Source organism: Melanotaenia boesemani, chromosome 11, assembly GCF_017639745.1.
Source record: "Melanotaenia boesemani isolate fMelBoe1 chromosome 11, fMelBoe1.pri, whole genome shotgun sequence".
Lineage (NCBI taxonomy): Eukaryota > Metazoa > Chordata > Actinopteri > Atheriniformes > Melanotaeniidae > Melanotaenia > Melanotaenia boesemani.
In genome coordinates this window covers 13,092,382-13,117,773 of record NC_055692.1, presented here as the reverse complement: position 1 = coordinate 13,117,773, position 25,392 = coordinate 13,092,382, and the positions used below count along the sequence as shown (strand labels likewise).

Sequence of the window (25,392 nt, the reverse complement as noted above, 5' to 3'; positions counted from 1 at the left end):
CTATAAATATATCCCTGCAGTACCTTTGCTCTTGCCCTGGTTGTTTTTTAGATCTGTGCTTGTGGTAGCAATGGTGTCAGCCAGCGCCATTAAAGACATCTGCTCCATTCGAGTCAATCCAGGCAAACTAGAGTGAAGGAGGTGGCTGGATAGAACCTGGGCATGTTCTGGACCAAAATAAGTAGGACTGTACTGGGATAAGTCTATAACCTACAGAAAGGGGGGGAAAGAGGTTAAACCCCAGAAGAAAACAGAGTAGCAGTGGATTATATCAAAAGTGTGGCTGCATTCAAACTCACAAGGAATGCAAGGCTTAGACTACATCACCACATGTAGCAAAGATTAAGCTAACTTTTGATATGCTAATTCAAGCTTTCAAGAAATGTATTTATTCATTTATCTTTTTATCAGATAATCCCAATGAGACCAGGTGTCTCATTTACAAGAGACTTCGATTTGACAAATCATATATATAAATATATAAATAAACAGTATGACAATAGCTGGCCCTAATATGCACATCTAACCTATAGAATGAAGAGCAAGAAGAGCCTCAAGTGTTACTATCTATTCTTAATTTTTCTTGTAACTAAACCAAGCAACAGAAACTGACCTTGTTCCCTGTTTCCTCTTGTTCATTGTCCAGTGGGTCCAGATCCACTATGTTGGGTGTATGAAAGAGCTCATCATAAGCATCAGTCTGACTGGAGCCATGTCCACTATCTCCACTCACGCTGCCCCCTTTATCTGTAGGGAGACGCAGGACAGAGCAAAATTACACAAGAAGTTTTTCATAAGACCAAGGAGAAATTCCCTCATGCTGGCAAAACAGCTAATTAGATAAAATTATGAAAACTGCCCTTAATCCAACATTAATATTACTGTACACAGATTTCTACTTTCATTTTTCCTACTTTGTATACAAAGAAACACATTAAGGAAAAACCAGGAGGCTGCAGAGCAAAAAGAGCAGTCATCATTCTCATTAAGGAAGACCAGCTGACAACTGTGTCCATATTTACATTTTTCTTTTTCTGTGAACCTAAATAAGATTCAGAACATTTTAGATACTAGTCATACTTACTTTGAATAAGATCAAACGTTAGCATAACTCAATATTTCTATTCTAACAAAGACATAATCTTCCATTTTCACTTTTACAGTGCAAAAAATATATAGACAGTCTAGCTTGTCTTAAATAATCTATAAGTGGTCTGTTCAGAGCTGTTCTTTCGTAGAGGTATAGCATCTGATCAGCAGGTGAAAGCTTGGCAAAAATTTTTTTTTCTTCAAGTGTGTTTATTAATTTCAAGATGAACAAACTTCAACAATAGCAAAAACAAAACAAAAAGGTGCTGAGCAAAACTGTCACTGTAGGGCGCATCTTCCAAAAAAAGAAAGAACAGTACAGGGCGGTTGCATGGGTAATTTACAGTCAGGAAAAGAGAAAAAAAAAAAAAAAGAAAACAATTAAATATATGGTCCTCCAATTCCCTCAGGCAAAAAGCAAAAAAAAAAAAAAAAAAAAAAGGGGGGGGGACAAACAGACAAATAATGGAAATTAATGAAAATACATGTCTACTTCACTTGGTAGTTGTTTACGTACAGGGGGAACCTGCCTCCAATGTTTTCCTCCTCTCTAAGAACATCATAAAGGATCTCCACATGTTATCAAAGATTTGAGATTTACCCTTTAACGTAAATGTAAGTTTTTCCAGTGCTAGTGAATTTGACAGTCCGGTAAGCCAAACGTTGATATTTGGTTTAGTAGTGGATTTCCAAGATTTGGCTATGAAAGCTTGGCAAAATTACTCAAAGAAAACAAAAAGATTCTGGCTGGGAATACGCTTCTTACAAATGCAACATATTTTTGTACCACTGCTGCTTTTTAAGTAAACTCACTACAACTGACTTCAGTGTGTGAAAGTGAAAATTGTTTTTGCTGTCAAAGTTCAGATTTTTCAGTCATATTTGCAGTGCCTTGCTTTACATAGGAAGTACACCAGTTTTATTTACTAATGAATATATTTTTGCCTAAACTGCATGTTGTAAAACTCACCTAGCTGTGACGTATCCTCATCTGCTGCCAAAAGTGCGTACAAAGGGAGGGGAGGGACGGAGCTTATCTCTGTGTAGTCAGGGCTGGAGCTCTCTGCTTTGCTGAATATCTTCTGGTCCCTGGCTGTGCTACCTCCAACGCTGATGGTTCGAGAGCGCAAGCGTTTCTCTGGATTGGTGGTGATGTCTTTAAGTGTCACAATTTCCCCAGCAATGCATTTCACCAGATGGGAGAGAATAGCTTTGGCACGATGAACCTTGACATAGACAAAGTACGTAAAACAAAAACACCTTCAATATGAGTCAGTTTCTGCAGGTTTTGTTAAATGTACATGTGTGGCTGTTATGCTTCATGTAAGACGTTCGTGGAACATCTGGAGTATTGTCGATCAAAAAATTCTACACTAATGATTTTTACTATTATAAAAATTAATGTACTGCTATACAAAATGTTCACTCTAAATCCTTAACCTGTGACAATCTTTAATTAAAATGTCATGTTTGCCGTTTGTGAGCAATTCTTTTTCTTTACCTTTCCAAGGTCCATGAGCTCCATCAGCTGTACGGGATGGTACTGGGGCAAAGTAGGGAAGAGTTGGTGAGCTGCCTCAAAAAGCCCAGAATCTTCCATCTCTACAGGCAGGTCGTAAACGGTTTTCTTTCCACTGAGCTTCTGAGCCAGACTCATCATTGATCTTGTCAGGAGCCTTTTGGGAGGGGCCAGTGCAGGCGTGGGACCCACAGAACCGAGACCCTCCTCTTGGCACTGTCGGAAGACTGAGACTATGGAAGAGAAGCTGCTGCCAATATCTGTGTCTTGGACAACTGTCCCGTTTGGTTTGGGAGGCACTGGGGGCTGCCACTGGGAGTAGACGTGCATCTCGCAGTCCATGCCCACTACCAAGATTCCATCTCGGACCCAGGAGAGGGAGACTGGGATAGGTAATGAGCCTTCAACGGATGAAACCAGAGTGACTGATCGAAGCAGAACCAGGCGAGACAAACTTTGGTCTCTACTGGCACCAGAAGACAGAACTAGCTCTGGAGGCTTCCCAGACAGACGCCCATATATATAAATCTTTGTCCCAATACTAACAGTCAGAACATGTGATCCATCCTCTTGGGAAACCCAGTCTAAATGAACCAGGCTCTTACAAGTAGAACCAAGACAGTTCTCATTAGGTATAGAGAAGTCTGTACTACATGGAATGTTGGCACATCCAGTTGTACTACTGCTAGTAGCAGAGTTAGCGGTTGAATCTGTGCTGTCCAAGACTATGGTCTGCTCTAAAATCCACTGGGAACCACCAGTGGACTCACACTGGAAGATGCTGATGTGGACTGGTGGTTCTCGTGTGTTTGCCGGGTTATTGCTTAGAATAAGACTTGGGCTTGGCTGTATGGTAAGAGTTGGAATCAGGTGGGTGTTGTAGTTTACATATGGAGAGGATGCCAAGGTAGGAGGAGAAGTTGGCAGCCTGTGAGAACTCGGCTGAGGTGTTAAGTTGAGAGGTGTGTTTGGTGACTGCCTGTAGGCAACTGCAAACCGTCCTGTGTGACAGCAGCTCACTTTGATCGGGCGACCAGGGACACTTACAGCACTGCTATTAGGAAGTCTGTCCTCAACCAGGAGAGGCCACTCCGCCCATTGATAAATCAAGTTCTCCATATTGGTGGCCTCTGTTGCAACAACATTACACGTCCAGAAGCGCACCTTTCCATCAGAACAGGATGTAGCGAGGAGGTAAGGCACACGTCCAGCTGGTAGAGAACATGATGCGCTCAAGTGACCTTAAAAGAAAAGCAACATTGATTATTATTAAGCAAGCTTTTCTAAATCTTTTGTGCTCTCAAATGTACTGCAGCCTAACTTTCATTGATTTTTTTTTTTTTTTGTCATTTTCAAGAATTTCACTCAACAGATAGTGACACTTTCTGAACTTGTTGGAAAGTGTCCTTCATTTTGCCCTGTGTAACCGTATCAGACCTCAAGGACCCTACAACAGAATACAAACGTAGAAGTGCTTTTTGGTCATGCTTTTTCATCTGACCAACAAATGAATACGGTTGTCAGAGTCAGCTTCTTCCAGCCTCTCAGAGTTTCATCATCCTTTCATCTCGGGACTGAACAACTGTTTTAATTCAGGCTTGAGTCAGTCTCTGCTGTTTCATCTGCAGCTCAGTCATCATGTGACTGCTTGATCCTCAACAGGCACACGTAAACCTAATCATGTCACCAACTTCAGATTCTCTGCGCTGGGCTTTAGAGTGGTCTCTAAGATCTTATTGTCTTTTTTTTTTAACTGTTGAAATTGGTTAGCACTGTCTTAACTTTCTGACCTTTTAACTGTACTGACTCCTTACAGAGGACTTCTAAAAATCTGCTGACCAGATGCTTCTGGTTGGCCTGAGGTCAGAGTTAAAATATAAACAAGATTTTCTTGTTCCCCTCCACATCAGAACCTCACCAACAGTAGATGTTTAAAACTTGTCTAAAAATCCATCTTTACCCTTTGCTCTTAAGTTACTGAGGTTTTTTTGTTTTATTTTGTGGTATTTTGTCTGTTTTGTGTTGTTCTCGTTTATAGACTGTAAAACACTTCAAAGTCTGTTGTTTTGAACATGCTTATACATAAATCTGTCTTGTGTTTAATTTAAAAAACGTGGATTTTCTAAACCAAATCGCACCTACATGCAATAACATTTAAAAAAAAGAGTAATTCCTCCTTTTCTTTTTTCTGTCATGCATTTTGGTTATTGCAGCCTCTTCTCGTTGACAGAGTTGAGTGTAAGCACATGGAAAACAGCAGAGGCAGCAGTGGAAACAGTGAAACTACTGCTGTTTTTGTTTCATCTTTAAGGGTAAGAAAGATGTTTTTCCTGAGTTGACAAAAAATGGGATGGTAGCATGGATATGTTCCAATACCAAGATCAGTGTTTCAATCTCCACTCCTTTCCATACATCAAGTTGTCCTTTGACCATGAAATGTCATGGGACCATAGCATGATGTTCAAAGAAGATTCTTACTCTACAAACTCTACTGTGAGAAAACTGGTAAATATCCACTTAAAAATGGAGGCTCTTTCATGGATATATCTGAATGAAACTTTGAAGAAAAACATTAAAAATTAAAAATGCCACAAATTTTCTAGTGTCTAACCAGACCTATCTTTAGAAAACATCCTATTTTAGTTGTTTTTGTTGCACTCTTTGGGGAAGCCTTGTATAACTGATCCTAGGAGCAGCTACACATCCCCATAAGGACCATCTGAATCAGGGTGTTAAATCATGTGCTAACTGAGGCACCAGTTCTTTATATATTAAGGTCAATTTGCAATATAAAATATGCACCTTTGCAAATGTGGATGTCTGTTCTTACAACTAGAGAGGGTGGTCATTTGCACATGATTGTGTGTTGTTCCTCACCTGCTGACGGGGTAATGCTGATAGCTTCCACTCCGGCAGGAAGAGCCATCTCCTGGCTGCACAACTTGTGTGTTGTGAGGCTGAGGCGGCAGGCGCTCTGAAGATTGGAAGTGCAGGGTTTACTCTTCTGAATAACTGGAGAACTGAGTGCGTCAAAGATGAACTGTGAGGTGTTCAGAGGAGAAGGTGTGAAGATTTCCTTTGGCGTTATAGTTTCCTCTGACAGGATAAAGATAGAAGAAGAGTTTGGACAAATTTCAATCAAAGCTAATCCACATGATTCATTTTCACAGGCTACTTTGTAACAGACACTGCATTTGACTCATTTTTAGCAACTGTACCACCATGTGCATGCTGTGAAAGCAGATGTAGGGATACTGGTGCTCCTCTAACCATTACAGATGCCAGTTAGTTAATAAACAGCAGAATACTTGTGTGATTTAAATCTGTGTGCAAGATGATAACGTCTCATAAATTGTAACAAAGTAAAAAAAAAAATCCTTAAAAGGAGAAAAATTGTACAATCAGTGCTTTAGAAAATGAGGTCACAGCAGAGTTACTACTCAGTTATGGGCCAAGGAAAACTTCACAGGCTGTCTTTTCTTGTGATTAAGCAGTTTTTTAGGCTGCTGTTCATCAAAGTGGATAAAAATCAAACTGGACAAAAAAACTATTCAAATCTTGAGAAGTTATGATACAGGAAGAGAGTATTTGCTCACCCATTGTGACTGGGAGAGCAGCAAGATGGAGATGCCACATGTGGAGGAGTGAGCGACCTGTTGGGGTCAACTCTACCACCACCAAAAAAAAACGTGCCGAGAAGGATGGTTCACTAGAAGCTGCAGAAAAACACAAACAAACAGAGAATACACACTGATGTTGCAAGCTGCTGTTAAATTGTAAACATATTTGCAATAATAAGATTGTGAATACCATTATGAGGAGAATCAGGAGTTTTTGAAGCCCCCTCTGTTCTCACATTGCCAAGAATCAGATCCTCCTCAAAGACGTGCAAGAGCTGGGTCTCCTTCCCCTGCTATAGAGAACAGCAGCAGGTGTAACAAACTAAACAAGGTGCAGATACTGAACTGTTTTATCTACAGAAATACAAAGACACAGGCTGGGCTCATGTCATTCGTACACACACACACTGCCCTAGGGATGATGAAATGTTTGCTCTGCATCAGTTTTTGTTTATTCATGGTTAACCTTTCAGAGACTCATGTGACTACTGTAGAATGTTTCATGCTTTGACGGAAACCCAGCTAAAACATTTTTAATGCGTAACTTAATACCTTTCCTTCAAGGTTGAAGTTGACAAGAAATCAATGGTGATATAAGATCAGATTAAAAAGAGACACATGAGAAAAAGCAAGTGCAGACAAGTTTTATGCATACTTACAAAGTCAGTAATGGCATCCAGCTCTATGATACAGCCTGGTTTTGCTGTGGACTGCTGACTGATAATGTTGAACACCTCCCCAACATATTTCTGAAGCAAAACAAATCAATTAGCAGAGCAGGTTCTCCATTAATCAGAAGCTTCTTGGCACTTTTCATGAGTAAGCAGATCCTTGGGCAAGACAGTGAAACCCAAGGTGCTACAGATGGTAGAGGAACACCTTGCATTTCAGCTTAACCATGACTGTTGTAAGTTTGTATGTGAACAGGTGAATAAAAAGCACACCGTAAAGGAATTTGCAGGATCCAACTAAGATTAAGAGAGACTCTTTAAGTGCAGGTCATTCACCTTTAAATTTACTTTTGAATGAATAATAGAACTTTGCTATCAGTCTTATAAATGGCGTGGTATAATTTCATGCTAAATAAACTCTGCTACTAATTTGTTGAAGAAATCTGTTCGATGACTTACTGATATCTCAGGATTGGAGAGCTCACTGAGGAGTTTCTTAGCCTCAATGACAGCCTGATAGAGCCTCAGTGATTGACCATCACTTGCAACAAAGCAGGCGCTGGGGGAGTTACAGTACACACCTAAAGACAGAAAGTAAAGAGAAATTTATGTATACAGAGCACTGAGATTCACTAAGTTAAAATGATTTCAGACAAGAGAAGATCTCAAACAATAAACAATGTCCTTACCTAAACAGCTGCTGGGAATGAGTGTGGGCAGCCAGGCTACATTAGCAAATGCTGATGCATGAAGAGAATTTATTCTAGCAAGCTCTGAGACCCCGCCTGACAGAGACAGGGGACCAACCGGGTCCACTCGCCATAAGATCAGCTCACTGTAGATGGCGTTGGGATCCTGAGAAACCCCGCCTAATGACACCCGGCTAGGCCGTGACCCACAAGGCAGAGATGTGGAATAAGAGACACCAGTGGAGTAGGCCTCTGGAGGAGCCAGGATACTGTCTGCCTCTGGGGTCCTCAAGGCATTATGGTGTGAAGTGGTTAGGAGGAGAGGGAGTACTGAGTGACAGGCCAAGTCATTGAGATGGAAACGATGGCCACAGTAGCGTGATTTGTGAGAAACGCTGAGCACAGTGGAGAAAGCAGAGTCCTCTGCAAAACTGACTGCCCACTGATTTAGAGAGCCATCATCATGTTTGGAGATCATTAGCACATTTGGGGTGAAAATGCTCAGTCGAAGACTACTGCCAGGTGCGGCTTTTCCTTGACCCCCATAGCTTATTAGAGCAGATTTGTTTTGAGTCAATGAGCTCCCAGGGAGCCGCTGTCTGCCATGCTGGATAGCCAAATCCACGTTCTTGTTGCAGGCATACATAACCACACTGTGGCTCAGAGAGATTGCATCACCTGTAGGGAACGCTACAGGAATACGGGACACAAAGGACACCTGAGAAAGAGGGAAAAAAAGAAGACATCACAGCAATGTAATTCAAAGTAAATAAAATGCTGAGATCATATTTAGCAATAAGAACTCATTCTACAGATAACATATAAGATCATTAACTTTAACAAATGTGTTTAAGCAGAAACAAAAGGTTAAAAACTCCAGTTATTTCCATTCAAAAGGTTTATGACAAAACATTCTGAGCCACAATGACAATTCCTCATTTTCTCCTTCCTATAAATGGTTTAACAAAAGGGTTGCTAATTATAATACAAGTTTCTGTCTGCCCTACCTAATTTAAGCAGCTTGGCTTCGTCTGAATGTCAATGAAACCTGGGACTTCCTTATGTGCCTTGCTTAACTAACCGCTGTCATGCAATTCCCACCATTTTCACACATTAATTATAATATGATTAAATAGAAGCAATTCCAATTAATTTTGAATGAGTGGTTCTGTCCGGATGTTTCCCTTGTGCAAAATGTGAAAATGATTTGTGAACAAGAAATTTAAATGATTCGCTAATAAATTATCAGAATAAATTAATCAACTAATTAAAACATAGTTCACTGTATGTATAATAGAGCATAGCGGTGACCTACCTGAGCTTGCCTGAACATGCCAGGGTGGTATTCATCTAGCCAGTCCACATGCCAGACTAACAAAGAGCCGTCCATTGGATGTATACTGAACAACATGTCAGCCCCTTTATTCCACTCCTCTAATAAAACATCCACTTGGTGTTCCACACCTTCAAACCCTTGGGGGTCAGTTGGCCTGCTACTGTTATCTTCTTCATCAAAGTTATCTTCATCTTCAGGTTCTGGGAAAAAATGCAGAGCAAGGTAAGCCAACATTATGTCAATGTCCAAAGTTTAATTTTGACAGCCTTGTTCCAGCTTCACATGTACACCCATTTAAAAGGAAGTACTACCGTCTTACATAAAACTGTTTTTAGTACCTTCATTTGAGCATTCATTCTGTTCTAAACTGCTTCTGAGCTGCTGCAGGAAGACGTCCATGGCTAAGGTGAAGTTAAGCTCCTTGTTGTTGAGCCAGTGGACAGTAAATGGACTTCCAGGTTCCTCGTCATCCACAGCATTCATAGAGGAGATGGAGGGCAACAGAGGAATGTCTGAGAAACATTTGAAAAGGGATTTCATATTTTAAAAAAGACTAATTACAAAGCAAAGAACAGCTATAAAAATATATCTGATGTAAAAATATATCTGTTTGAATCAACTTTCAGAAAAATAAATATGGTGTGTAGTTTTCTACTGTTAACATAATTCATGCAAACCTACAAAACTTCTCACCCTCAAGGCAGAATCAAGCTACAAGATTCAGGTCAAGTTAAGCTGCCCCCTCAAAAAAAAAAACAAAACAAAAAGAAAACAAAATGCTAACAGCTACTCCAAGTGTCTCTGACCACAGAAGCTTATTGGGATTTAAAACAGAGATTCAGGCTATCTAAAAAATTAACTGTATTTTCTATGGAAAGAAAACAGAGGTGAAGCCCTCTGACCTGCAGCTGATTTTGTAGATGTTATGAGTTGTAAATGATTTCCTAGTCTTTAAGAAAAACTTGCACAGTCTTACAGTATTAAATTTGTCAGAAAGTTTGAATCATTTGACAAAGAACAAGAATAACAGGGAGAGTTTTACCTGTGGCTGGATTGATGCTTGCAGCGATGTGGAAGTGGCAGAGAGCATTAGCACAGGGCATGCCACTGTTGCACCTCTTGTGATTATAGTGTTGGTTCTGATGGTGAGGCAGGCCACTGGTCACTGAGGGCTGGGGAATATCCCGATAGGAGGAGGAATGCCATGATTCTTGAAAGTTGAACTGTAAAGAAAATGTTAATCAAATTAATTAACAATTTTAAACTGCAACTTGTAATTTACTAAAAGCAGATACAGGAATTAAATTTATATTAACGAGAACTGCCTCAAGTATGTCTGTGTGTTATATTCCATAGATTACAAGTTAAAATCTTGCACTTTCCTCAAGAGATATATAAAATCAAATAACTAGCAAAGTAGAAATACTTTTGTTACACCTGTTACATGCTTCAGGATAAAAGGTTTTCACTTCTCTCCACTATGCGCTCGCTCTGCTTTGGTAAATGGGTGCTTCTCTTTGGCATGGATATTTAATTCAATGTTTTGACGTTTAAACTGTAATTAAGTCACAGAGCCTCAGAAAACCCCTCACTGTGGGAAAGTGGGTGAGATTAAAGGACTGTTTAAGCAGTGTGTTCTGTAACATTCACTAAAACAAAGCAGAAGACTTAAGCATCTGTAAATGGTTACTATGAGATAAATCTTAATTTAAAACAACATTTGATTCTTTTAGAATAACTCAGTGCAGAAATTATATAACCAAGAAGGCAGATGGCTCAAAGTACTATTGATATATGTGCTCATGACACCTGTAGAGCAGTCTTTTTCTGCATGTGCCATTCTGATGTAGAAAATGCAGATACAAAACCATTTAAAAGTGTAGAAAAAAAATGAAACTCTGGTGGAAGTATTCTCATCAAGAAAGGCTTCATTCATTTCATTAATATCTTGTATTGCTCGCCCATTCAGCTTCGGTGAGAAAAACATATCTGAAAATAAAACAGCCTGAATCGGCTATCACGATCTGATTTATAATGAATGATTCCACATAGATTCTTACAGATTGTCCTCAAGGCGCAGCATACCTATATTTCCTGTGACCTAATGTCCCCTGGTTTTTATAAGAGTCATTGAGACCAGTGACCTCAATAAATGTTCAAGCTGAAGTGGATGTTAGTACTGCTTTTGGTTTGGTTAGTATTTTTGTTGGATATTAATGGTTGTGCAGTCAGATAAAACTGATGTCATTTGTCACAATCTAATGATGATCTGAATGAGAAGGTAGAAATCTGACACTTACTGTGACCTAACCACTTATATCAAAAGAAAAAAGTTCATTCAGTTTAGCAGTAATAAATATGAAGAGAATATGTTTTAAATTTAACAACCCGACACCAAAATACAACCATGAAAAGAAAGTTATCATTTCAAGTTGTTGCACATTTACAGAAACACACAGCGGTTCCTCTTTTTAATAACATTTTCACACAATGATTAATCTTTCATTTTAACTTCATTCAGCATCTGTTGTTTTTGCATATTTTTCTCTTTAGTGTTTTTAAAATTTCCCTCAGCTCTTTTCCCCTTGTGTGCAGTTTGAGTCGTTTCCCCACAACAAATAATCAGTTTCTATCAGTAGCTAAATGTCAAAATGTTAATGATGGGAACTGTTATTACAAAACCGATTAATAAGACTACATTGACTTCGGCAAAGTGTACTTAAATTCACTGGAAAGCTTTTATTTCAGCCAAAAACTACATGAGAGTCACTTACTTCCTGTGTTGTTGTTCCTTGTGTTTTTCCATTGCAGTTGTTTTTCAAAGATGAGTCAGCATATCTGACTGTTTCGGTGTTATGGCCAGAAGTATGGTTGTTATAGTGACCGGAGAGAAGGCTGTCACCAGGCAACAGCGTTTCTGCCCAGAGTCGACAAACGCTGTCCTTACAGCAGGTGAGCAGAACATTACAGACTGCACCTCTTTTAGGAGAGAGAAACAAAACAAGGTAACAACAAAGAGTTAACACTGACCACTGCGTACTGAGTACTGTACTTTTAGGTAACTTTACTCATCATTAACCATCTTATAATTCAACATCAGGAAAAAGCATCCCACATAGGCCTGTCACGATAACAAATTTAGCTGTACGATAAATTTTCTCAGAAATTATCGCGATAAACGATAATATTGCGCAAAGCGCTAATGTGTCATTTTGAGACCATTCTCAACTAATATAATAATAATAATGCAAGTACACATTTTCAAAGATCAATAAACTAAATAAATAAAAGCGCCTTTTTCACATAAGCCGGGACGCCGGCCCAAAAGTAATGCAGCCCACTGGGAATCCTCCCAAACCTCTCGATTAGCCGGCATTGCTCTTAATGTGTATTTTGTCAAATACGCTAGTGTTAACCATTCCCGCTTCTTATCCGCCGATAGTAGTCGGAGGACACGGGGGAGATCCGTCCTCTCCAGGGCCGAAGTGGAGTTGGCTTCGGGGTTAACTCCCAATTACTCTCTTCTCTCGCCGCTCACGGCGTGGAGCACCATAAAAAAAAGGAAACAGCGGTTGTGCTGAGAAACGGCTTTATTATAACGCACCGTTATTGTTTTTCCTGACTGTTCTGCCTAACCGCTCCGTCTCTTCTCTTCACACCTTTTCTTCTTCTGCTACTCTCGTTCCTCATAAGCTCTTCTTCTCCTCCCTCTGCGCTCACGCTCACTCTCACGCGCACTGAGCTGCTGGATCGCACACACAAAGTTAGACACATCGCACAACACTAGTATATAGGCTGACTCTATTTGCGTAATGTGCCTGCGGATTACAGGGGTTATTACGGTAGACCAGGAAGTGGGGGCTTTGTACTGACGTCGTAAGCTAGATGTGTGTGTTCTGCTTACATGTGGGGAGCAGCGAAATGATAAAAGAGGAGGTGCTTGCATCTATTATTTCTCCATTCGACTTATTTACATATTTCAGCATGAGAATCGGAGGTTTAGCGCGAGAGCGTGAGAAGCCACTTAAATGCGCAAGTCTCACGGCCATTGCGTGTTGGCAGCCCTGCAAAACAAATGCGGCTTACCGGCTCGTGCTGCAACATGCTGCAGTCAAGTATGACACCAGAGAGATCACTCCGCAAGAAACCAGAGCGTTGAGTCGAAATACGCCATAGTGAAACCTATTGTCATACACAGTTTATGGTAAAGGGGGGACTAATAAAAATTATCGCGGCCGGCAAACTTATCGTGCTCTTATTTTCTTATCGTTCAATTAATTGACTTATTGCTTATCGCGACAGGCCTAATCCCACAGCATCTTACGAAACAAAGTCCTAGATAGATGCTGTGATATCTAATGAGGAATACTCCAGGCTCCAGCATAGAAAGTGCAGAACAGAATGGATGTGGGGAAAAATAGGACAACACATTTTTGGGCCTATGGAGAAGCCTGAATAAAATTTTTGCTTTGACACATATATTGCACTTGCATAGAGTTGTAAAGTAGGTATAATTGGACTGTACTTGAAAACATGTAAATTGGAAATAAAGAGTGGAATATCACATCTACAACTCATCTAAAACACAATGTTGTCTTTTTTTTCATCAAATTTATAATCTATTTACAATAGTAGTCTCATTGAGACATCAAGTCTCATTTACAACTGTTTTGGACAGTTCGGACACTTAAGTTTAGGTAAAAAAAAAATAGTAGTTTATATATTACTGTGCATGTAAATGCAGCCAGTGCTGTTTTATTATTGCAATAATAAAACAGCACTGGCTCTCAACAGCAGTTTAAGCCAGATCCCAGCTTCCCCAGATCAAATGGTTCAAAAAGTGTAATAATTAGTGAAGAGCTCAGAGACACATCTGATGCAGCATTACATATTAATGTCAGTTTTTTTTCTGGGCAAATATGTAATCTCCTTGTATGTTTTTCCACCATTTTTATTACCATTGGTTAAATATGAGGCAAGAAATTAAGATAGTTATATACGATAGATAAGATAGATTGGATGCATTGTGTACTTAAATTAACAGCAAATGAGGTCATGCAAAGTGAATACTGTCATTATTGTGGAACCACAACAAAAATACTGTAAGCTTTTGGTTTATTTTAGATTTTATTATGGTTATTTATAGCTTAACAAGCTAATGTTAAAATGTACCAGAGAAGTAAAGAAATTACACATGGCTGCAGAGAGGACTACATGTGCAGTGATGCCTTGATAAGTGTTCATACCGTGGCATATGCTTGCTGGTCTGCCTCCAAGAGAACCCAGTAACTGAGCGGGGATGAGCCAGGTAGACAAAGGAAAAGGCCAGCTCTCCCTGGACGCTCACACTAGCTTCTGGAGGCGTGAATAGTCTGGCAACACCTGATTTCCACTTACTGGTACTGTACCACACCTTTACCAGGCAGTCATCCTAAAAAGGAGAGACAAAAACAGGGATGTACCTGATACGATATAGGATCTGCTATTATTTGTTAGTCACTTGGTTACCAAACACTTCACAAGTCAGCGGTTAAAGATCAGTTACCAATTATACTGGAATGAAATGTCTAAATAAACAAAGATACCATAAACATACTAGCTTGCATTTAAATGCATACAAGTTCATCGCATCCAGGTGAAAGCCACTCACCTGTCCAGCTGTAGCAAAGAATTCCCCATCAGGAGAGAACTTCATAAAACTGACCGGTGAGGCAGTCCTTCAAATAGAAAAAAAAAACCCCAAAAAAGTGAGTTAATTTTGTTTCTATTCAGATTATTAATGTACAAGCCATAGTAATGTTTAGGATGAGATAAAATGCGTTGAAATAAACTTATTTAAAAAGGACAAAAAAAAAAAAAAAAGGTTAAAAAAGGAGAAAAATGTGCATTGATTATCTATTTAGCTGTTAAAATAAAAAAGTGGACAATGTAACATCTAAATAAAGCAAATTATAACACATCAGTCAAAAACAGAAAGGACAATAATTAAATCACAATCTCAGTTGACAGTAGAAAACACCATTATTTAAGGATTTGGAACGTCTCCATTCTCACCGACTCTGCCAGATACACCTCCAGGCAGAATTAGAGTCCCGTATGGTCATTTCTGCTGGTTTTCCTCTATCCTCATTTTCTTTTTTCCCATCATCAACATTAGACCACAACTGGAGGCTACTAGAGCCTGTTAAGAGAGTACTACCTGAAACAGAAAAATACTTCTTTATTTTGTCAAGACAGTATTCATCAAATATTTCTTTAAAAAAATAAGTGTCTATATATTGCAAAAACAGATTTATATGCGGGATTAATTAGAAAACATTTCCTCTAAATGTGGACATGTATGTGTTGTGTTGAGACGGTACCTGTGGGGTGCCAGGCCAGGTTCCGTACCATAGACTCTAACACAAACTGACCAGTCTTCTGCCACTGGCAGTTTAATTTCTAAACAAAAAAAAGGTCAATATTTAAAACAAAACGCCTAATGATAAAATTTCAATAAGTTTAGGAATGAATCATTTCTTATAGTCAACCATTTCAGTAATATAGAAGCAACAATTGAGCAACAAGAACCAACGGCTGATTTCATGTGAGTCCCATGTGACCAGGCCACAAGGGTTGCTATGTAAAAATACAGAACTTCTGCAAAACAGAGGCAGTGGCTGCATTTCTGATGGTGTAAAATTTACCATTCTTTGCAGCATATTTACTTCCAGTGGAGCAAAATAAAACATTAAGGATAATTATTATTTTAGGAATTATACAAACTGCATGTGGGTGTGTAGAAAATATGTTATCCAGTGAATTTTACTGCAGCACTTTGTTTTTGACAGTTCACAAGAACAACATTAACTTTATTCTAAATAACCAGAAATCTTTATCAGAAAGACAATGTTTTGTTTTGTGGTTGATCTGAGTTTAAGCATGACTGGATGATAATAAAAGCTACTTACAGACAATGAAGTGTCCTTTTGATCTAAGTGCTGAACAGGCTCAAACACGCACACAATGCTTCCATAGGAAGCTGCAATCTGTCCACAGAAAAAAAGAAAAACAAACATGTTATACACATATTTTGCTCCAGTTACAAAATTAACTGTCCAAAAAGAAAGACAATCCACAAACTTTCTAAATTACTTTAAATATATTTAGTAAAAAAAACAAACTTTTGGACAATCAGAGAACACAAATAGTTTCTTACAGTTGTTATAATGTACATCTCCTTAATCATGCCTCATAAGTTAAAGTGAATAGTGCCTGAACAACAAACTCTAAACATTTGGAGTTTTTAACAATCAAGTGTTGAGTGAACATGATTCTATCTTTTAAACACATACTTCCTTTTCCATCATAAGTTAGGGCAACATGCTAAAGTGTTTACCAGGAAAGACACAGAAACAATATTTAACTGAAATTTCCAAGGAAGTAAATAAATAAACTGCATTTTTAATTGGATGAATAATATGCTAAACATCAAGAAAAAACAGTATTGTAAAGTAGTTAATCACATGCGTGTGTGTAGATGTGCCCTTACAAAAAAAAACAATGCAGAGATGGAAAATCAACAGATCAGGCAAATAAAAATCCACGCTTCATTTTAAGGTCAACCATCGAGATTCACATTTAACACGTCACATTTAATTACATTAGTTCAGAAAGCCACGTGTCAAGCAGTTTGAACTGCAAACGATCATCACATTGTGAAAAATAGTTAAGCTGACACTCGGGTGTTCTTTGATAGAAAAAAAAGGTCATGAAACATTATATTTCCTTCTCTGTGATAATGAAAGTTTTCTTTGGCCTGATTCTCATAAATCACAAGCAACATTTTGAGAATATGCTCCAAGACAATTATAGTTTTCTGCACATTGTTACTCTGAATTTGTTTTGATTTTAAAGAGGGCATTTATATACATTTATAGCATAGAAATATCTCAAAATTATGTGGCATTCTTTTATCAAAACCAATTATAACAATGAATTTGGAAAACACGTGTGTTTCACAGCAGTAGATTATTAATGCACACCTAGAGTAGCAAACCTGCAGATGTACTGCTGAAACTAACAGCATAGCAAATATCGCAGTGAGCAGAAGCCAATAAAATGGAACTGGCAAAGCATACCAATTTAGCATTCTTAAACAGATGCTAGACCATGCTGGAGGCATGTGTGGGTACTTCGGACCCAAGTGAATTGGATTAAACATCACGAGGGGAGTAGGAAAAGACTGAGTGAGCATTTTTATTCATTTAATTTCTATCAGGCCTGTGTGCTGTTCAACAATGCTACCCTCCCCAGTTAAAACAATAAATCCGGATTACTGATGACTTCTGCCTTTATTATCTTTATGATTAAGTTTATGCAGTTGTGGCAATCCTGGATTTGTCCTTTGCAGCTGACCATAGCGTCGTTACTCAGTAAGAAACTGCTATTAAAGTTTTAATCAAGAAAAGTGAACTACTCAGGTCACTCTGTAGTGCTTGAGGAATACTGTGTATGAACATTAAGTGCATGTGGAGCCCAGCAAATTGTGATTAAGGACAATCTGTGCATGTAAAAAAGTTCTAAAAATGTCTTTATTCCTTGTGCAATGTAATCAATGCCACTGAGGCAGAATACAACCAAGAAGTAACAACTAAAGATGTATTTGTCCTCATGTCAGCAGTTTCATTAATTCTCTGTAGAAATTCCACTTGTTTTTTCCTTTTCCCCTCAGATTCTCTATAGTTCTGCTAAGGTGATGCTGATGATAGAAATGCAATACATAAATAACAGATCATAAATAAGCCATTGTGCTTTTCCTAACTTTCAGGGACTAGAATAAAGACTGAGGAAAAGGCCTGTCATGTTTATTGTCACAATGTTGCTAAACTGTACAGCTACATAAACTACACACTGTTTATTAAAGTTTTACAATTTATAAATTATTACTTATTTATTATTAATTATTTTTATACATTGCATAAAAGAAGCCTCAGGTTTGTCATCATAGTTTTTCAATGCTGAGTTTTCATTGTGAATTGCAAAATGTTTGTTTTTAATGCAACTATAACATACTGGAAGAATGCATATATGTTTGTAAATGACTAGTAATTTTTTTAAAAATTCCACTCATTAAAATGTACATTATCCCTGAAAATCAAGAATCAGTCAAACTAAAACGTATTAACGAACGTACCAACCTCCTTCATTAAAACCTGTTGGCAACCCAGTCAAACGCAGCTTCACATTCATAGTTAAGAGACAACGAAACTCAATAAAAACCACTAAATGAAATCTACTTGAGAAAAATACAAAATACCTTTCACTGCCTCATTTACACAGATAAAAGCAACATCAAAGTCCCTTAAGAAACACCACTAACTCTACATTAACGAACCAAAAACAATTTTTTATTTTCTTTGAATTCAAGTTTTAAACAAACACATCACAACAAAAACCTCTACTTATACAAACACTTAAAACCAGCTTGGTAAATGAGCCAATGAAATCGTAAGATCAGCAAATGAGAGTTGTTGTACTGCTTCTGGCTTTACTGGGTGCTTTAATTCCGCCATTACAGCTGCTGACAAGAAGCCCAAGTTCATTAAACCACCCTTTGATGTTGCAAGAAATACTTTTTGTGAAAACACAAGGTGCTAATATGTAAAGGCAACAGAGCTTGTCACTAATTTGCTGTGCAAAACAGCTCCAGTTGGTCTACGGAAATAAATCTAAAGAATTTGATACTTTAAATATGAGCCGTTAACTAATCTCTATGTGACCATACCACATCATCCCCACTTGTGTGGTCATTACCGTGAGGTGAAGTCAAAGGAGAACTCTGTGTTATTGTGACATTCTTGCTCTGAGCTTTTTCAGATTAAATCTGGACTTCGTGTTTCAGATTTTTAACATAAAAGTGAAATTATGATTTTTTTCTTTGATCCCCACCATACTGTGGTCTAATCTTACAAAAAGAGGGCATGGATGAACATAATACATTATAATTTAGCTGACAGTGCAACTGTCAATTAGTTTCTTTACTGATTAACATCCCAGGTAATTTCATGATTCACTGGTTATTTGCTTTGTCTTTAAAATATACAAGAATAATGGAAAAAGCCATCACTACCCAAAGCTTAAAGTCTCATGAATCTTTGTTTTTTTCCATATCACAAATAATTACATTTATATATATGTATATATGTATATATATATATATATATATATATATATATATATATGTATATATATATATATATATATATACACACACATACATATATGACCCAATAGAACAGAGCGGTTTTCAGTTATTCTTACCTGTCCACCCTGTAGTGAACAGTCGACACAGCCGACCTGGATGTTACCATGTTTGGCCCCCGGGATAATCTGCAACCGCTCAAAATTACTGCCCAAAATCACCACATCACAACCTGACGCATAAGCCTATAAAAACACAGAGACACAGCAAGAAGGGGTGAGAAATGACAATGACAGACTTATCTGAAGAGAATTTCTGAAGGCTTACTTGACCTGCACTTGTTCCAGAGCCAGTGTCAATGCATCAGACATGCCAGCATATGACAGCTCTGGAGTGCAAGCAGACAAGATGGGATTTATCTGCTCTATTTCTGTGATTCTCGAAAAGAAATCCTCATATGAGCAGTGATTCATTATGACTGAACCTCCGTTAAAAAAGGATATAAGGGAGTAGCATCTCTCATTAGGTTTCCTTAAAGATCACTGAGAAAGAATTACGATGTAATAGTCCTCTATTTCATATATAATGAAGCTGCAAATAATAATTAAAAATATTTCTAAAAGTCACCTATTAATCTTTTTAGGCTGTAGTGATAGAGGGAAGTAAAGATTTACCTCCTATGCTGATTAAAAAAACTTCTGCTATGAGGAAGGCCAACTGGAGCCATGTGTTTTGTTAACATGGGTGCACAGTACAATGAACAAAAATCCATTCAGCTTTGTGACGAATCAGTTTGACCACCCCCAAGAATCAGAGCATCCAAAGTGCTGGGGAGGAAATATTTCCAGAGCTTGAAATATCTTACCGTGAAAGGCACATTGTTGATGCTCCCAACAGAAAAACAGTTGTCCCCAGGGTTGACAGCCCCTGTAAGGACTTGATGAAGATTCATGACTTCTGGTTAAACTCCACAAATGTTCTGTCCTCTTCGCTCCGTTTCTGTTCTTGTTATAAAACCCTCCCACTCCAGGTGAGATTAATGAGAAACCATGGGAGGGATGTATCCATCTTTGTAACTGGCTGGTAACTTCATGCCACTATCCTTATAGACTCGCTGTTAGGAAAAGAAGAGTAAGATGTAAATACAGAATGAGAAGCTTCAGCAAGAAGCAAGCTTACTGATACCTAAATATTGACAGATATTTTTTCGTAGTACTCAGTATTAGTAGTGTTTTAAATATAAAATTTGTGCTGAACAATAAATGTTGTTATTTTTCCCTCACCATAACATAAACATGTGCAGTGGCCAGTTTGCAAAACAATGCCTACATTGAAATGAATGACAAAAAAAATGTGACTATTCATGCTTCACACTATGCATGCAACATACAACATGCAAATGTGTTTGAATTAAAATATTATAAAACAAAGACACAGTAACTGCACAGCCAACATGCACACATCAATATGTATTTATAGCATGTAATATAGTCAATGTCATATGTAAAAATGCCATTGCACATTAGAGTGTTCTTCCATATTGTGCAGGTCTGGTAGAATCTGTGGATGTTAACAGTAACATTCATGTTGTAGCATATTATACAAAAATGGCAAGTGCAATAAAGTATTCTATCAATGAGTCTGTTTAAAAACATACCTAAAAATTGCAAAAGTAGCCACTAAAAATAAGCCTTTTTTTTTAAGAAAACACACAGACAAAATAGGCATCAAAGCTCTTTTGATCCTAGTGACCTCCCTCCTCATTTAAAATGCAAGCCATTGGTGTGTCAGCTGTTTTAGAGGTCATAATCAATAACTCCTTTGCTTAAAATAAATGTAGCCAGCTTTATAGCGGACAAACTAGTCAGTGGGAATGGAAAGTTGAGTGACCACCAGGATGACTATAAACTAAAGAGGTAAATATAAAGGACATTTTTCAAGGTGCTTTTAAAAAAGGTGATGCTCTACAAGCAAGGTGATGCTTTTATATCTGATGCTTTAAAGTGACACATTATCTCACGGAGAAAGGAGCTGTCAGCAGTGTGAACGGATAATGTACTGTGTGTGACTTTGCACAAGGAGGAAACAGAGTGATCTTTGTTTTATTTACAATGAAAGGAAGTCAAAGGTAAATATATGTCATTTGCAATACTGAAGAAGTAATATGAGATAAAACAGGGAAAGGGCCTGATCATAAACATTTACAGTGTTTCACCCCTGTACCCTGGCAGCCAAACAAGTTCAATACAAAAGAGTTGTATCAAAAGGGTGAATAGCAGGTGTAGACAAACAGGTTGGTCACCACAGCGCAGGTTACACCTAAATACATTACAAGAAACCCGGTTAGTCCACGTTTCGGCTTATCGTCTTTGTACTAAGCTTTCCTTATAGTTTATCGAAGAAGATACCACATACAAAAAAATCCTTTGTAAATCCACATCACATCTATACACAATAACACAGTTTTTAACAGAAGGCACAAAGTTATTGTTTAAAGCTAGAGGCCAGTGAGATCTGGAGCAGTTATAGCATTGTTATGTTAACGTTACGACACAAAATGACAATGTAAAACAAATACCTCAGTCAACGTAAGCCTACGGCATTTAAACAGCATAGCAGAAGCGTTTAAACCTTCCATAACTGATGTTAGTTAAAAATGAGGTTTAAACTGTTTCCTGTATTCTGGCAACTCACGTGACAACATTTCACACGCCAGCAAATTAAAACATAGTAACTGACGCCATATGTGGCGAATGTTCTGTCACCATTTTCCTCAAACAGCGTCTGATAAATCACCCAGATTTAAAGCAGACATTTCACACATCAAGTCTATGCCTCAAATTCCTCGAATTATGCGGCTAACTTAGCTGTCAAGTTTAGCTAGCCATCCGCTGTTGACAAGACACACTGATACGACTATAATGGACTAACTAATTTGCTGCTTACCTTATGATGATATTCTGTGACATGTCTCGAAGATGCAAAATCAACAATTATTCCTGTAAGCTGTTGTCTTCTGTGAATATATGACCCCAACAGTATCGATTCTGTCTCCCCGGTTAGCTGCGTTAGCTTTCACTAGCTTATTAAGTTCTTTTAGCGAGATCCTGCCCCTCAATGCTAGCTGTAGATCATTTAGGCACACATTTCGAGGCCGACAATCTCTCCTTGACAAGACAAGGAACTGCTTACTTCAGACAGTGCAAAGAGGGAGCTACCTTCTTCCCAGGGTTAAAAAATAAAGCGCTCTAACAGAGGAAGCTTTTCGTTAGGTTCAAGATGTGTCATGATAAAGACTGTGTCGCTGCAATGCATTATGGTCTTTGTAGTTGCCTTCAAACAGTAGCGCTTAAGAACAAGTTTTTGAAAGCAGCACATCACATGCCGAGCTACATCCAACATGCTCGTGTTTAACCGACCTGTCTTATGGAGAGAGAGAGAGAGAGAGAGAGAGAGAGAGAGAGAGAGAGAGAGAGAGAGAGAGAGAGAGTGAGAGAATTACCACAAAAAGTAGGGAAATTTTTGTTTGAGTGTTTTTTCCCCCTTCAATAATATAATACTTGTAAGGATCTTCTGTGAAATACATGTGATGAATCATTTCTGCTTTCAATGAAAACAGAGTTTAAAAATTGAGGAAATTCCATTTTGTTTTTTTTTGGGGGGAGGGGGATAAGAGCAGAGAAATGCAAAGGACACGAGGAAGAAAGAAAGGTAGAGAGACCAGGAGGGTGAGAGTTAAAAAAAAGTCTACTTAGAGAGCAGCACACAAACAGGAGAAGATGAGGAAAAAGATGTGACTGTGAAAAGAATAGAAAAGCTCACATTTTGAAAGAGGGGCAGAGGCAGACAGTGAGGAAGTGACAGATGATGAAGAGATTGATGGCATGACTGCCTGAACCCCTCTCTCCAAAATGAGTTTCTCATACTACCTTCGGCATAGATTCAGGGTCCCTGTAAGGAGGACAAAAGATATTTTGTCCCTACTGCTGTTCACCTCCTAAATGGTAATAGCCTCTAAGGTGACCTAGTTGGTTTCTCTTTTTGTTTATAGCTGTGATTTGATTTATCATATTTGATTTTATTAATTGTTATTGGATTGTGTAAATCTCTTCTTTGATGTATGCCATTGGTTCTGATTTTGTTTTTGATTATTGTGATGTATGTCCTGTATGTCTGTGTTCTGGCTGCAAAACAAATTTCCCTCCGGGGACAATGAAGGAATTGAATTGAATTGAATTTAACTGAACTGAACTGAATTGAATTGAATTGAATTTAAGTGAATTGAATTGAATTGAAGTGAAGTGAATTGGAGTCAACAGATTTTTTTTTTATTGTTGTATAAATTCCAATGCAGTGACGTTACACAATAAGATTTCTTCAGCAACAGCCTACAGGTGTGTTATAAGCTTAGATATGTAAAGCATGACAAAACAATTTATATTATCAGTAATTATGATCAAACTAAATATAATGCAAACCATAATGCAAAACTATAAATGCAAGGAAAATATATTTGCAAAAGCACTAGATTTGGATGGTTTATTTATTTATTTTTAGATGTTTTGCTGCACAGCACTATAATCGTCATCTTCAGCTCTTCTAAGAGACATGGTTGATATTTGTCCTGTACTGTGATTTAAATACTTTTTTTGTACTCATTTTGAGGATTTTTTTCAAATTTTAGCCTAAATATAGCCTTAGAAAGAATAATGGTAAATAGTTTTTGTGTGTTTTAGTGTTTTTTGAGTCTTTTTGTTACCCTAGCTACATATAGAGAATTTTCACACACTGCACTGAGCATGTCTAATGCTATCGTGGCTACATCTCTTGTCATTCCTATGCAATCCCATGTGAAATGTTCAAGATCTGCCACTGTTTTTAAACTACTTTTTCCCACACCTGTTTTAGTCAGAGGGGAATTAATGCTGTGTTTAAGTGGTGGTCACACACTATATATTGACTCTGTTTACTGCAACTCTCACGTACTTAACAATAATTATTATTTTCTGATTCAGCATGTATCTTAGTTAAGCTATAATAATTTTTATTGCAGGTAGATAAATGTTGATCCTAAAATAATGTGTTTTTTTGTTTTGTTTTGTTGTTATTGTTTTTTTTTTACCTCAAATTTTCTATTGATGTACATATATTTGGTAATCAGCAGCAAACAGAATTTCATTATTTCTGACATCTCCTTCTCCTTGCATTTTCCACAATTAACCACAAGGTGTCAGTATTGTTCACTGGGACACATTTCAGTTTGACCACACCACATGACTGTCATCTATTGTTTTAACAGAGTTTCTCTTTTTTAACGATCCTGGATATTTAATAAAATGACCACTCTGGTAAAAAATAAATAAATAAATAAAAACCAGGTGAATTGTTGTTAAACTGACTGGAAGATGGCTCTGAGATAACAGATTAAAAGTAGTAAACACACCCTGCTAATTATATTCTTTATAAACTGATACATATATATAAGTAAGCTCATTGTATTTCCACACATTCTGCTTGAGCTCAACTCTAATGGCCAAAATGCTGCTGAATGAGGAGGCGAATTAGGGGTTGGAGGCATCAAATTCAATTAAGGCATGCTGAGATAAATGGGACGAACATCTTCATGACTAATTAAAAGAAGTGCTACAGTCATTTTTCACATTTTACAGTCACTAACATATCACAAGAAGTGACATGTTAGTGACATCAAGGAAGGTTTGCCACATTTAGTGTTGATGAAATTGTTGACTTCCCAGTTAGGAAGTAGGTAACGGCATTAATAAACATTTAACTTCACAGCAAAGCCAAGTTAAATATCACCATCTTCACTCTTAACACATGTAGATTTTAAATGTATTGCTGCTAGTTAAATGTGCTGTCTGTTGATAGAGGTGTAAAATCACACCCACACACATGTACTGTCCATCTGTCTAAAGTTACACCATGGTCTAAATATCAAAGGGCAGTAATGAATTACAGACTACAGGTAAAGTCTCACGGAAAGAACTCTTAGGATATGCGTCCCATTATGTGTAGTTTATGATTATATTTTCTATGCTTGATTTTAAATTTATTTTGTATTTGTATTAGTTGTTTTGTATTGTATGGACTTCTTTTTTCTTTTACTTCTTGTTTTTCGAAGCTCCCCTTTGCGATCCCATCACTAAGGATCATCTGCCTCCATGTCTCCTTAGCCCTTGCACCCTCTTCTGTCACACCAACCACCTGATGGTAATTATCTTTTTAAGATGTATAAATGAGGGGAAAAAAAAGTAAATGTCTGGC

General features: G+C 37.8%; 1 protein-coding gene across 3 annotated transcripts in view; it reads right to left on the bottom strand.

The window, feature by feature from the left end:
• The window catches only part of LOC121649103 (dmX-like protein 1), a 56,712-nt gene extending 34,332 nt beyond the window's left edge, over nucleotides 1-22,380 (bottom strand). For 2 of the 3 annotated variants that reach the window (XM_041999661.1, XM_041999663.1), the window contains exons 1-22: nucleotides 22,054-22,380; nucleotides 19,973-20,221; nucleotides 19,227-19,352; nucleotides 15,875-15,952; nucleotides 15,287-15,365; nucleotides 14,979-15,123; nucleotides 14,575-14,641; nucleotides 14,171-14,355; nucleotides 11,699-11,903; nucleotides 9,967-10,147; nucleotides 9,263-9,436; nucleotides 8,904-9,124; nucleotides 7,589-8,306; nucleotides 7,359-7,480; nucleotides 6,888-6,977; nucleotides 6,419-6,521; nucleotides 6,205-6,324; nucleotides 5,486-5,704; nucleotides 2,591-3,849; nucleotides 2,060-2,315; nucleotides 614-747; nucleotides 24-210 (exon numbers count right to left, since the gene is read on the bottom strand). In XM_041999661.1, the coding sequence (XP_041855595.1) occupies nucleotides 24-210; nucleotides 614-747; nucleotides 2,060-2,315; nucleotides 2,591-3,849; nucleotides 5,486-5,704; nucleotides 6,205-6,324; nucleotides 6,419-6,521; nucleotides 6,888-6,977; nucleotides 7,359-7,480; nucleotides 7,589-8,306; nucleotides 8,904-9,124; nucleotides 9,263-9,436; nucleotides 9,967-10,147; nucleotides 11,699-11,903; nucleotides 14,171-14,355; nucleotides 14,575-14,641; nucleotides 14,979-15,123; nucleotides 15,287-15,365; nucleotides 15,875-15,952; nucleotides 19,227-19,352; nucleotides 19,973-20,059 (4,756 nt within the window). In that variant the 5' untranslated portion in view covers nucleotides 20,060-20,221; nucleotides 22,054-22,380. The remainder of the gene's footprint in view (nucleotides 1-23; nucleotides 211-613; nucleotides 748-2,059; nucleotides 2,316-2,590; nucleotides 3,850-5,485; nucleotides 5,705-6,204; nucleotides 6,325-6,418; nucleotides 6,522-6,887; nucleotides 6,978-7,358; nucleotides 7,481-7,588; nucleotides 8,307-8,903; nucleotides 9,125-9,262; nucleotides 9,437-9,966; nucleotides 10,148-11,698; nucleotides 11,904-14,170; nucleotides 14,356-14,574; nucleotides 14,642-14,978; nucleotides 15,124-15,286; nucleotides 15,366-15,874; nucleotides 15,953-19,226; nucleotides 19,353-19,972; nucleotides 20,222-22,053) is intronic. The other variant, XM_041999662.1, reaches the window with a different exon arrangement.
• Nucleotides 22,381-25,392: the final 3,012 nt, after the last annotated feature.